The sequence below is a fragment of the Pelophylax lessonae genome, assembly GCF_965119305.1.
Source record: "Pelophylax lessonae genome assembly, chromosome: 5".
In the NCBI taxonomy this organism is placed as follows: Eukaryota; Metazoa; Chordata; class Amphibia; order Anura; family Ranidae; genus Pelophylax; species Pelophylax lessonae.
In genome coordinates, this window is record NC_138772.1 from 90,814,213 (window position 1) to 90,828,791 (window position 14,579).

Genomic DNA, 14,579 nt, shown 5'->3' on the forward strand with positions numbered 1-14,579 from the left:
GGCATCCATGGTCATCACAGCTCTTCTGGTGAAGAAACCTTTCCGCATTTGGAGACGAAATCTCAAATTCCTCTAGACGTAAAGAGTGCCCCCTTGTCCTCTGTGTTGACCTTAAAGTTAATAACTCAACACCAAGTTCACTATATGGATCCTTTATGTATTTATACATGTTGATCATATCCCCGTTAATCTCCTCTTCTAAAGAGAGAATAAATTCAGTTCCTCTAAATCTTTCCTCATAGCTGAGCTCCTGCATGCCTCTTATCAGTTTGGTAGCCCTTCTCTGCACTTTCTCCAGTTTCCCGATATCCTTGAGAACTGGTGCCCAAAACTGAACTGCATATTCCAGATGAGGTCTTACAAATGATTTGTACAGGGGCAAAATATCACTCTCTGGAGTCCATGCCTCTTATTACAAGAAACCTCATTTGCCACACAGTTGCCCAATGAAATCAGTGCATTGAGGTTGGCTTGTAAGTTAGAGATATCCTGTAAGGAAGTTATTTCACTGCAAAGCTTGGAGTAATCTACAAAGACTGAGATGGTACTTTTAATCCCAGACCCTAGATCATTTATAAAGATATTAAAAAGTAAGTGTCCCAGCACTGAACCTTTGGGTACACCACTGATAACCTTAGACCATTCAGAGTAAGAATCATTAACCACTACTCTCTGAATTCTATCTTTTAGCAAATGTTCTATCCATTTACAAACTGATCTTTCCAAGCCTGTAGACCTTACCTTACACATTAGCTGTGAGTGGAGAACTGTGTCCAAGGCTTTTGCAAAATCCAAGTATACTACATCCCCAGCCACCCTCTGTCCAAGGTTTTACTTACCTCCTCATAAAAAGAAATCCTGTTTGTTTGACAACTTCTGTCTTTTATGAATCCAAGCTGTCTGTTGCTTAAAATATTTTTTTCTAGCAAGAACTCATCTATGTGGTCTTTAAATAAAGTAACCAGTATCTTCCCCACAATAGAAGTTAAACTAGCAAGTCTATAGTTACTTGACAAAGGCTTTGATCCCTTTTTAAATATAGGCACCATATTGGCCTACGCCAATCCAGTGGTACTATTCCAGTCCTTAACGAGTCCCTAAAAATTAGAAACAAAGGCTTTGAAATTACAGCGCTTAATTCTTTTAGGATGCAAGGGTATATGCCACTGGTCCAGGCGCTTTATCCACCCTTATTCTGTCTAAATATTTCTGGACCATGTCACTTTTGAGCCATTGTGGATCATTTGGGGCTGTGTCAATACCATCCTCATTATGGTCATGAACTCCCCCACGCTCCTTTGTATACACAGGGCTGAAGAAAGAAATTAATTTGCCTCTTTGTCCCCAGTCACCCACTCCTGATTATTTTGGAAAGGGCCTACATGCTCAGACCTGACCTTTTCACTCTTAATGTATTTGAAGACTTTTTTGGGGTTTGTCCAATCTTGTGCAATCTGTGATTTCCTTTTTACATATTCTGTTATATTCTTTATAACAATTAAAAAATTATAGTGTTCATTCATTTTTATATTTTTTAAAAGCTCTTTTCTTATTATTTATAGCTTTAACTTTGGCCGTGAGCCACATCCTTGGAAAATTTGCTCTCTTAAAGTTAAGTGTTTTTATATTTCCTGTCTGCGTTTATTGCTTACAGCTAACATTAAATGAAATCATATTATGGTCACTGCTACCCAGATGTTCTTTTATATGAACATTATTAATAAGCTCTGCATGGTTTGAGATTACCAGGTCCAACAGAGCATCATTTCTAGTGGGGGCCTCAAACTGTACCATAAAATCATCTTGTAATAGGTTTATATATTGTTGCCCTTTAACTGTTAGCAGTGCCATTACTCCAGTCAATATCTGGGTGGTTAAATTCCCCCATTATTAGCACTTTCCCAGACCTTGAAGCCCTTTCTATCTGTGCAAGGAGCCAAGTCTCCACCTCCTCATTAATACCTGGAGATCTATAATAAACTCCACTGATAATCTTTGTATTACGCACACCCATGTACATTTCCACCCATACTGCTTCAGACTCATCATACTCTCCATCAACTAGGTCCTTTTTCAGACTCACTTTGAGAAAACTTCTCACATAGAGACAGACACCACCACCCCTCCGTTTTACCTTGTCCTCCACCTGCCAGGAATATCAATAGCCCAGTCATGTGAAGAATGAAGCCAAGATTCAGCAATATCAATTAAGTCATAGTTCTCATCATGCACCAGAGCTGCCAGCTCGCCTATTTTGCTTGGCAGACTTCTGGCATTGGTGAACAAACACTTTAATTCATTGTCACATTTTGCAGACTTATTTTGCATATTTTTTATTTTGGTACAAATAGTACAATTTCTAATTGTTGTTTGTAACATGGGAACCGTCCTATCCTCTGCCATAACTCTCCCCCTCCCCTCTTTCCCCATTCCACCCACCAATAGGGGCTGACCCATTATAATCAAATTCACCCTCCCCCCTCAATCCTAGTTTAAAATACTCCTCCAGCCTTCCCAAAAACCTCTCCCCAGCACAACAGACCCCCTTCCATTTAGGTGCAAACCATCTTTAGCATATAGATTGCACACCAATGAAACGTGAGCCCAGTGCTCTATAAACACAAATCCCTCCTTACACCAGGTATTTAGCCATGCATTTAGTTCCCTAATCTCCCCCCGTCTTTTCCTGTGTTGTGCATGGCACAGGCAATATTTCAGAGAATATCACCTTGGAGGTCCTTCCCTTCAACTTGCAACACTAAGATTTTTTTTCATTCAGTTCAGCGGGAGGAATAAAAGAAAAAAAAAAAAAAAAGTCAGAGAAGGTCGGAGCTGCTGTACTAATGATGTGATCTTAGTACAGCGGTCTCCCCTGCTGAGCTATTGTGTTCTGAGAGGGGAGCGATCCCCCTACCCTCCAGAAGACTTTGGTCAGTGCTCTCAGCCATTGGCTGGGAGCGTGATCGGGAGCCAGTCAGCTGCGGGTTTACCAGCATGCTCGGCCGGCTTCTGTCGGACCGGCTGCCATACACATGGGCCAAATGTCAGATGGTTTTTATTGAACTGGCCGAAATCGCCTGACATTTTTGTGTGGAATGGAGCAAAACAAAGATAGATTTTTAATTGCAAGCAGTTCCTGTATAGCAGAACTGGAGTGTAAAAAGGAAAAAGCAACATGAAGAGCCAATCAGTTTAGTGTTCTAACAAGAAACATGCTAACATAGGAGAGAACAGAGTAAGAGCTAAACACAGTGATGATGGTGCAATGAATAGCGAGATGTAATGTAAAAAAAAACAAAAAAAACAAATTTAAATTAAAAAATACAAAACATTAACAGCTTCAATACTGGGCACTTTCACCCCCTTCCTGCCCAGGCCAATTTTCAGATTTCTGCGCTGTCACACTTTAAATGACACCTGCGCGGCCATGCAACGCTGGACCCAATTACATTTTTATCATTTTTTGAGTCAAATAGAGCTTTTGGTGGTATTTAATCATCACTGGGTTTTTTTTTTTTTGCTAAAAAAAAAAAAGGTTTTTCTTCGTTTCGGTTAGAAGATTTTGTAAACAGGTAGTTTTTCTCCTTCACTGATGTGCGCTGATGAGGCTGCACTGATGGGAACTGATGAGGAGGTACCGATAGGTGGAACTGAAATTCAACACTGATGGGCACTGACTGGCATTACTGTAGGGGTTGCACTGATTATCAGTACAGGTCTCCACTGTGAGGGAATGCTGCATTGTCAGTGTGAGGTGAGGAAAGCCAATAACTGGCATTTCCTTGTTTACATGTGATCAGCTGTGATTGGAAATAGCTGATCATATGGGGAGAGACACGCATCATCAACTCTTTACCGAGATCGGGAATGCGCCGTGTCGGTCTCGCGCAGCGAGATTTGGACGATGTCATACGACGACGTCCCAGAGCCACCCCACTTGTCTACACGGCAGGTGGTTAAAGTGAACAAAATGTGCACTGGTAACTCAAAGTCTATGTGATGATTTCATTCTTCACTGAAAGGTCAAATGAATCAGTGCATCCACCACCAATACAATGGGCCATCACCAAAAATGTTCCATGACCAGCTCAATTAATAGAAAGGTCATAAATCCCACGAATAAAAAGGCTCACACTGAAGAACACACAACTTGATAGTAGATCAGGTTCAAAATTGCCCAAATATGTCAGATTATTTCACATGAAGAGTAAAGAGGATCCCCAGGGCAATTTCACATGACTTCCTCTGACACCAAACTTCCTTGTACTTGCCACTCCAAAAAAAAAAAAAAAAAGCATAAAAAGGAGACCCATGATCCCCATAGTCACATGACCTGTCAAACTCCTATAACAAATATGCTTCCTCTGCCTTCTACTTTTAATTTTCGATCAGAATAAATAGGTCTTTGCTTCCTTTAGAATTCCATGTTTTCTTTTGGGATGACCTCAGTTAGGCCACGTCACTGCATTATAAACTGATCAGATGACAATCCCATGACTTGTCTCCAAACTATAGCAATTAAGCCACATGCAGCCCACCACAAGATTTTATAAGTCCCTTAGCTGATGTGCACAGTCTCTGCACAATGCAAGTTACCACTGCTGCAATGTATCCTTGGTTGCTAGGACTGCCAGCATCCTAACAACCAATGATGTGCTTGCCCCAACATTTACAGGAGAAAAGAGCTTCCACCCTCCTGACCTGCTTTGCCTCTCTGTTTCCATTCTGTTGCTTCATCGTTCTCTAAACCTAATTAAAAAGGTAGCGGGAATCTGATGGATACACTGATGCACAGAGGGCTCTGATGTAAGGTGGTGTCTGATGAATATAAGGGCTCTGATGGGGACAGTGATGATTGTTGGAGTTCTTCTGGGGACCTTCATGTAAAGGAAACTCTGAAGGTGAAAAGGTGCATCCAATTTACTTACATTCAACATTTATTAACCCACATAAGGTCCGCACTATAACAGTTTTACTGCTACAGAGTGGCACCTCTGCGCCAGCACCCGCCAATCGGGTTCAATCTGCCAATGTAAACAATGCAGATTGCCATTTTGTCAGTAGGGAAGGCATAGATCCTGTGTTGCCACAAAGCAGGGACATGGATCCATGCCTTTCCCCAGTAAAAGCACCTGCCACAAGCTCAAGGGGTTAACTGTGGCTAGGCACACAGTTAACCCCTTGAGCACCCTTGATGTTGAACCCTTCCCAGCCAGTGTCATTAGTACAGTGACAGTGCATTTTTTTTGCACTGAACACTGCATTAGTGTCACTGGTCCCTAAAAAGTGTCTGTCAGTGTCAGAATGTTCGCCGCAATATCGCAGTCCTGCTATAAGTCGCTGATTGCCGCCATTACTAGTAAAAATAAATAAATAAATATATCCCATAGTTTGTAGACGTTCTAACTTTTGCTCAAAACAATCAATACACGCTTAGGCCTCTCACACAAGATACTCTTGTTTAACCACTTGCCGACCGCCGCACGACTATCTACGTGGGCGGTCAGCCCCTCACAGGCAAAGTGACGTAGGTCTACGTCGCTCGCCTGTGAGGGTTTAGGGAGCGAGCGCGCGCCGCCGGAGGCGCGCTCCCGCTCCCGCGTGGTCACGGACCCCCCCGCGCGCGTGACCGGCGGACCCGATCGCCGCCGGCCACTCTGCGATCGGCGGGGGAGAGGGAGATAGTCAGGCAGCTTGTGTAAACAAGCTGCCTGTCATTCTCCTCTCTGTATGAGAGCTGATCACATGGATCTACTATGTAGATCCATTGATCACTCCTCATACAGTTGAAGCCACAGCCAATCACAGTTAGAATCACGCCCCTAGGGACACACACAGCCCCTCCCTCTCAAATAAAGTTAACCCCTTCACTACCAGTGCATTTTTACAGTAACAGTGCATATGTATAGCACTGATTACTGTAGAAATGTCACTGGTAACCCCAAAAGTGTCAAAAATGTCAGTCAAGGGTCCGATCTGTCCGCCGCAATGTCGCAGTACCGCAAAAAAAATCGCAGATCGCCGCCATTACGCGTTAAAAAAAAAAACAACAAAAATGACAAAAATCTTTCCCTTTGTTAGTAAACGCAATAACTTTTGCGCAAACCAATCAAAATACGCTTTTTGCGATTTTTTTTACCAAACATAGGTAGCATAAAACAAATTGGCCGAAAATATTAAAAAATTTTGATTTTTACATTTTTTTTTGGGGGAATTTCATATAAAAAAAAGGGAAAAATATTGCTATTTTTGCAAAATTTACGCTCTTTTTTTGTTTATAGCGCGTGATCAAAAAATCGCACAGGTGATCAAATACCACCAAAAGAAAGCTCTGTTTGTGGGAAAAAAAGGACGCCAAATTCGTTTCGGTACAGCGTCGCACGACCGCGCAATTGTCCGTTAAAGTCACGCAGTGCCGAATCGCAAAATGCCCTCTGGTCGTTTAGCAGCCAAATCCTCCGGGGCTTAAGTGGTTAAGCATCTACCTTTTCACTACTTTTTTTTCAGTTGTGTGTATTTGCTCGCATTCTAGTTCAGCACAATATGTAAAATAGACACGAGGCATAAATGACTGACCAAAAATGCTGATTTTTCCATTTTGTTTTTACTGAAGAATGCACTGCGCTCATTTACGCACCTGTGTGCATAGGCACATTACAATTAATGAGCTGTATTTTAGCTCAGTAAAAAGACAAAAGCTATACTGAGCTTTTTCAAGCTGCAGTGTGAAAGAGGCCTTGAGATTTTTTTTTTTTACGAAAAATATGTAGCAGAATACATATTGGCCTAAATTGATGAAGACATTTGATTTCTTCCATTTTTTTACTGGATAGGTATTATAGCTTAAAGTAAAAAATGTTTTTTTTTTTTTTTGCTTTTGTTTTTTTTGTTGATCAAATAATAGAGGTGATCAAATAATAAAAGGTGATCAAATACCACCAAAAGAAAGCTATTCGTGGGGGAGAAAGGACATACATTTTATTTGTGGGCAGGGTCGCATGACCACACAGTTAAAGTAACGCAGTGACGTATGGCAAAAAATGGGCTGGTCATGAAATGGGGGGGGGGGGCTAAATCTTCCGAAAGTTAAGTCGTTAATGGCTCAAATTTACTTGAAATGTCTTTGCGTTGCTTCACTAAAAGTGGTTGTTAAACCACTTGCAGGACTTCGTATAATCCGGTTTGTCTCCTAAGCCTGTGTGCCTCGGTCTCTGTGTTTTATAAAAAAATAAAATGCTGTATATAACCGATTTCATTGTGCTTCTCGGCAATCACATGACTGGCTGGCTCCCTACTCTCCCCATCTGAAAGCTGCAGGTGGGCGGGGCCAAGATTCCCCTGCAAACTTCACTCGGGAGGAGAGGGAGAGAGAGCCAGCCAGTCACGTGATCGCCGAACATCACACTGAAATCAGGTATATACAGCACTTGTTTTACAAAACACACAGAGACAGGGGCACACAGGCTTAGGAGACAAACATTATTGTAACACATATTAATAGTTATTTGAGCAGCAGAGGGCGGATGGGCAGGCGGGCCGTGACACGGAGCGGACAGGCGGGGGGGGGGGGGGGGTGTTGGACAGAGGAATACACAGGAGAGCAGAGAGTAAAGCTGTGGACGACAGAGGCACGTACACTGACCACCGTGTCAGGGCTCAGCAGCCATGATAAACCATGGTCAGTGTACAGAGGGGAGGGCAGAAACTGGCAGGATCAGCCAGGTTTTTTAGGTGATAGAAGGGGCCAAATGACACAGCACAAGCACCGTGCTGTATAACATGCTTTAAGGGAACATGATCAATATTTTTTATTTTTTTTTTAAGAGTAACAAATGCATGAAGTTCTTTCTTTATTGTTCTGAATCAGATCATGTTGATTACTGAAAAAGCTCCAAAAAAACATATTCATTTAAATTTTATTTATAAAGATTGATTTCTTTTCAGCTTGCAAATGTAAAAAATACAATACCCTCGTACTAAAAAGCTGGGAGACCCCTGACTTACAGCAATGAGCTTTCACATGGCATGCAACTCCTTATAAGGTTACATTTTACAGTGGGGGAGGGCAGGACATAGTATAAGGTAAATACAAATCTAACAAATCTGCAACTATGACATTCACAGAGGGCCAAAGAGCATGACTCCAAGAGCCTAGCACTGAAAATGAATCCAGCTACAAGCGGCAGTAGATGACCTCATACTTGTCATCAGAATGCAACACAAACATTCCAGTGCTGCATAAATGTACAAAGGAACATCCATATCACAAGGCAGCTTTAGGTCATGCCAGCCTCCCTAATAGTAGCAACCTATTTTCACTAATTAGTTTAATTCAAAAGCATCAGAGCTATAAAACGTTGAAAAGTGATCTGTACAGGTTAAAGAGCTCCCTGGAATCGCAACAACAGGATTGTTGCTTGATACTTGAACCTTGTACAACCACCGAACAGTGCTCTTCTTCGGAGACTGTGGATGACCACACCAATTTTAACTAACCTCTTTTTGAAGTATACATATAATTTTAGATCAAATAGGAATCTAGAAAGCCAGGAAAGGTAGGTGCTTCTGCTATTGTTTTTCATCTATGAATATTTCTTGCATGCCTGTATTCGAAAACTGTATGGAAGTTAAAGTGTTACTAAACCCGCAACAGTAAAATCAGGCCATATGGTGGGACCAAATCCCCATTTTTATTTATGGATTGTCTTGAAAATTTGGTAATAATTTCTTTTGCATGTGTGCGCTATTCTTTTTTAATACACATGTCTTTTGGTTCATAGCTGCACCAGCTTTAGAAATACATGGATATGCTCCCCCAAATTTTTTGCTAGTAAAATCAGTCTGTATATGCAGTAAAGCATGCTTGCTATACTCACTGCAGAACCTAAAGGGTTAATCCTCCACATTGTGTAAAAAAGCTGTTTGATCCGGTCTTCTCTGATCCTCTCCTTCCACTGTCCCCAAACCATCTCCTCATAAGACAGAGCCTTTGGAGTCACTCTGCACGTGCTCAGTTTGGTATGTTTTGCTAGAGGGTTTTCCTTTTTTCTTAGGAGGGTGCATGTGATCAGCACAGGGCCAAATCCGCACTATCAAGCAGGAGGATCAGGGGTCCTGCAGCCACAGAGGACAGTCAGAGGAGAATGAAAACTCCTCCTACAAGCTTTAATGAGTGCTCGGCCAGACACTGATAGAAGTCACAAGACTGCTCTATACTGCTGATAAGAAAAGGTATTTAGCAGCTTATATTTACTAAAACATTTCCATGCTCTGTGCACTGTGGGGGACCAGATATAGAGAATGTAGGCTCCTGGGTTTAGTAACACTTTAAAAGGATAAAAAAAAAAAAAAATGAAATATATTGCAGCTTACAGTTGTTAGATGTGATGGGTGTGTTCATTCATTTTTTTTTTTTTTAAACTAAGAACATTCAGTAAATACACACACACACACACACAGTAAAAGGTGCAAGTGATGTTGGGACCGGCGCTACCACATAAATATTGTGTCTGTGCAATTCCATACACTGTATAATTCATATAAAACATATAAAAGTGCATATAGTGCTTAAACCAAAGTGCTGCGTGCTGTAAACCTTTTATATATTCGCATGGGCTGTGCTCAGTGTACCATATAAACACATGTATACATATAAAGTGCTGAGTGCTATTGATAACCACGTGAGTGATTGCGTGCTAAACAAAGTTTGGCGCCAGTGGGTGTACCACCAATTGCACCGTTGCTTACCGCACTCTTAGGATGGTGGCTCAGCACTCCCTGGTCACTGTTGCAGGGTTCACACGATGAGCAAAACACATACGACGGTTGCAGGCGGACAAACTGTAGGGGGCCTCCAATTATAGAGATCCTGCTGTTGCAGGGTTCACACAATGAGCATAACACATATGACGGTTGCTGGCAGACAGACTGTAGGCGGGCCTCCAATACTGGAGATCCTACTTAAGCTGTATACAGCAGGTTTCTGTGTCTGATCACAGACACAGAAACCTGCTGTATACAGCTTAAGTAGGATCTCCAGTATTGGAGGCCCGCCTACAGTCTGTCCGCCAGCAACCGTCATATGTGTTATGCTCATTGTGTGAACCCTGCAACAGCAGGATCTCTATAATTGGAGGCCCCCTACAGTTTGTCCGCCTGCAACCGTCGTATGTGTTTTGCTCATCGTGTGAACCCTGCAACAGTGACCAGGGAGTGCTGAGCCACCATCCTAAGAGTGCGGTAAGCAACGGTGCAATTGGTGGTACACCCACTGGCGCCAAACTTTGTTTAGCACGCAATCACACACGTGGTTATCAATAGCACTCAGCACTTTATATGTATACATGTGTTTATATGGTACACTGAGCACAGCCCATGCGAATATATAAAAGGTTTACAGCACGCAGCACTTTGGTTTAAGCACTATATGCACTTTTATATGTTTTATATGAATTATACAGTGTATGGAATTGCACAGACACAATATTTATGTGGTAGCGCCGGTCCCAACATCACTTGCACCTTTTACCATTCTACTACCTCAGTGGTAGGTTGGGGGCAGCTTACACCACCATTTTTTTAGTCCAAAAAGTACTGAAAACTCCATAGCGCTGGTATTTAAACCTTTTACACACACACAGTACCCATTGATCTTGCCAGAAATGCAGTGTCCTTTCCGGTCGCCCTGGCTATTGGTTCTAACTTACCAACTGCCCTGCCCCCATGTAATAGAAATAAAAAGATATGAACATGTTTGCAGTCCATATTAGGGGAGCAGCCTAGGGTGACAACTATGGTTCCCTCCACAGATACAGTGGAGGAATGACAAAGCGAAGGACATGAAGTGTGTTATTTGCAGCACAAAGAAACAAAAGCTTGAATATAAAAAGCAAAAGCAGTCAACACACTAATAAGATGCAACATATCACATTTTTGATTTTGGGTTTAAATACAATTTAAGCTGGCCATACAGCGATCACATTGCAGCTGGTTTATTGACGAAATGGCTGAAACTCACTTTGCTGCTGGCCCTTTTGACACCATCCTGCCTGACATTCTTTCATCCTTTAAAAAAATTTAAATAAAATAAAGACGCTGGGCACAAAACAGTTGACTAAAAGGCTGCATCCAATCAGATGAGCGATTGTTCGGGTATACTGACACCCGGCTGTCAGAATACAATGGCTGCAGCAGGAGATCTGCTCATCTGAGCCGTTTACCGAACAGAAGAATCGGTTATATCTTTTTTATTCAGCCGTAGGCTGAAAAAAAATAAAAATAAAATCTGTGTTTGTATATAGCCACCCCTAGATCGAACAAGGGTTTGGTGGCATTGACAGTGATTTTCTAGGGTGCTAAATTACAGATGTGATTTAAAAACCTTTTTCTACATTGTGCGACTACAGATAACAGTTAACAACTCAGAAATGTATTTTCCAGGTTCTGCTGCCTATGTTAGCTCTCTGCCTGTAGCCTTGTCATTAGACAGCGATCAACGCCTCTTTCCAGCGAACAAAGACATGATCTAGGAAGCAGCGATGCTTAATCAGGAACTATCACAATGGTTGAACAAAATTAAAAATTCTTTGGCAGGTAAAAGTAAATGTATTTCAACTGTGTATTGTATTTAGTGATTTGTCTACAACAGGGATGCCAGCGGCTCGCATGCAACCCAAGAGTGTTAAGCATGCTGTCCAAGGAACATCTGGAGGGATCCCGTGTAAGTATAGCAGCCGTGGTCCCCAGCAAGGACACTTTTGTCTGTGGCTTTATTCTTCTGTTATCAGCATGAATCACTTCTGACAAGTTTTCCTGACACTAAAGCCCCGTACACACGCACAGATCGTCGTCATACAAATGTTCGTCTTTTCTCCCCGGGATGTCGGTGTCTGTTGAAAAGTGCAAAGACAGCACAAGGACAGCACAAGAATTTTGTCCGCAGACTTCAGCTGACTGCAGAAGTGATGTCATGTAATGGTTAACTTTCCCTGTGTTTTTTTATTTTCTGAGCATGCCCAGTCTTGCAAATCTGCGGTCGGTCGGCTGATTTCTGTACTGACAGGCGAACAATCGTCCGTTCTGGTGTCCGCAGACAAAAATTTTCATGTTTGCAAGAAGGACTCTTGTCCGCGGATTGTGTGCAGACAGCTGTCGGAGGCACCATACTAACACGCGTACAATCGGCAGATCTTTCGTCCGCCGACGTTTGTATGACGACAATCTGTGCGTGTGTACGGGGCTTAAGAGGAAAAAAGGTGACAGGGGAGGGATCTACAGCTGATTAACAGCATCAGTTCTGTTCCTGTGCGAAAGGGGCAAGGGGGCGGGGGGGGGGGGCGCTGGGGTAGTGATCCCCCAACTGAAATTATGTGACCAAACACCTAGGTATTTGGTCAAGTGCCTGGTTACCTTAGAAGACCATAGGAAGTGCCTCAAATCTGTGTATGGCCAGAATTAATATTTAAAGTGAAAAGCAAGGCTTGCTTTCAATTAACTCCATTTAGTCAGTTATACCATACTAGTACATGGATACGAGGAAAATGTGTAAAAGGTTTTCTATGGAGGAATTAGAGGCACTCTTACAGCTCTCCTTCCATTCTCCAAGCCAAAGCAAAGCTAAGCTTAGAGTTGCTGAAGCAAATTCCTGTTGGTCCATATAGCATCACAGATGATGCTGAGCTGGGTTGGACAGAGGCAGAAATGGGCAGGATGGGGGTGGAGCCAGGCAGGACAGGGGCGGGTCAGGGGCTGATTGGCCAGAGCTGTGCTTTGATGCTTACTCAGACACTGACAAGGGTTCAAGAAGGTGCCTGTGAGCAGCCACATTCGCCTGCAAAGGCTCACCTTTGTCAGTAAAGCTCAGGGGGGATTGCTGATTGTCTAGATTAGACTATGGTTTCTAATCAGACAACCAGAAATTTGAAATAATGCATAAAATGAAAAGTTCTAGAATTTATAGATACTAACCAAAGGAAGATTCTTTTTTTTACCTGGAATTTTACCATACTTTTAAAAGATGATATGAACATTCCATTGTTTTCTTCTGTACGGTTAAAATTACCATATACTTCCAATGAATAGTGGGGGCATGTTAGGGTACCAGAAGCCGTAGATTCAGGCCTAAAAATGACCCCTGTATTCCCCACGCTGCTTCCTCTATTCCTACCCAGAACACGATGTTTAAAGAAACCCCAAGTTGGTTGTCATTTATAGAATCCTAAAATGTTGTTATATTTCAGTTCTTCTAGTGGTTGAAAATAGCTGACTACCAGATAAACAACACAACATAGTTCAGTAGCAATCCACATCTTGAAAAAGGATACGAGAATCTGTCATTCCAAGTTGCTCTTTCAACGTAATCCAGCTTGACAACGGCGTTGATTGTCGTTAAAAGTTTGTTCCATGTTTCATCAAAATCCACGACTCGTGGCTTCAATGACATGGTGGGGTTTCAATGTTAAAACCTGTAAAAAATAATTTAGAACAAAATAAAAATTTAGCAAGAGTTAAATTACAGCAAAGTCAAAATAGCACTTTTTCCAATAGCACTTTGTTTTATGCAAACAGAATTTGAAAAATAAAGCAGGGCTTCCTTTCACTGGATGGTAATTCCACACGTGTTTTACCAAATATCAGCTCAACTAAAATCCTTATTAAAAAAACTAAACTGAGGAAATAACGATGCTGCCATAGCCAACACCTTAAAGGGGAACTGAACTGAAATACTTTCAATGTTCTAAGGAACATTTAGAAGTCTAAAGCCTCATACACACGCACCAATTGTTGGCCGACCGATCGGCCGTCTTCTGTCCAGTGTTGTTGTGTTGGTTGAAATGTGCTCTAGACTGCACACAAATTTTGTCGGCCAACAACAACCAACTTCAGAAGTGATGTCATGTGCTGGTTTACTTTCCATGTGTTTTTTCTTCTCTGAGCATGCCCAGTCTTGCTCATCACATTTTTGTCTGCCGAAATCTGTACTGACTGAAGAACAATCGGCCATTCTGGTGACGGCCAACAAAAATTTTATAGCATGCAGAACACATTTTGTTCGGCCGAAAAGTCGCAGTCGGTTGTTGGAAGCATCATACTAACAAGCCGACAATCGGCCGATCGGACGTTGGCCGAAAATTCACGGCCAACAATCGGTGCGTGTGTACAAGGCTTTAACGCCTAAGCAGTACCCTGAAAAATCTACCTTTTGTCTGGAATTCCTCCTGAAAAATAGCAGTGCACTTCCTGGTATGTAGGTGTGCCTAGGCACTCCTGTCCATACAGCCTCACAGCTGTACATTTGCAGGGAGAGATCTCAGGCAATGCTGCCTCCGACTGCTAGTCTCAGCAGATTTGGTGATGTCACCACTGTGCTTCTCACCGTTCTATGTTGGGAGACATGGACACAAGAAACCAAAGCCCTGCCTCTACCAAGATGGCCATTTAACGTAGTTAAAATGTCCCCTGTATTCTTTAGCAGGCACCTTCATTTAGAGCATCCTGGGAGCATCAGGAAGGAATTGCTTTTGGTGCTGAAATTTGAGTGCAGAACAAGAAGGTTTTGGAGATGGATAGAGACTTAACTT

The 14,579-nt window shown here is 42.3% G+C and overlaps 1 protein-coding gene across 2 annotated transcripts in view; it reads right to left on the reverse strand.

The window, feature by feature from the left end:
• The window catches only part of CUL2 (cullin 2), a 173,426-nt gene that overhangs the window by 106,428 nt on the left and 52,419 nt on the right, over positions 1 to 14,579 (reverse strand). For both annotated transcript variants that reach the window (XM_082257514.1, XM_082257513.1), the window contains exon 2: positions 13,323 to 13,463. In XM_082257514.1, the coding sequence (XP_082113640.1) occupies positions 13,323 to 13,441 (119 nt within the window). In that variant the 5' untranslated portion in view covers positions 13,442 to 13,463. The remainder of the gene's footprint in view (positions 1 to 13,322; positions 13,464 to 14,579) is intronic.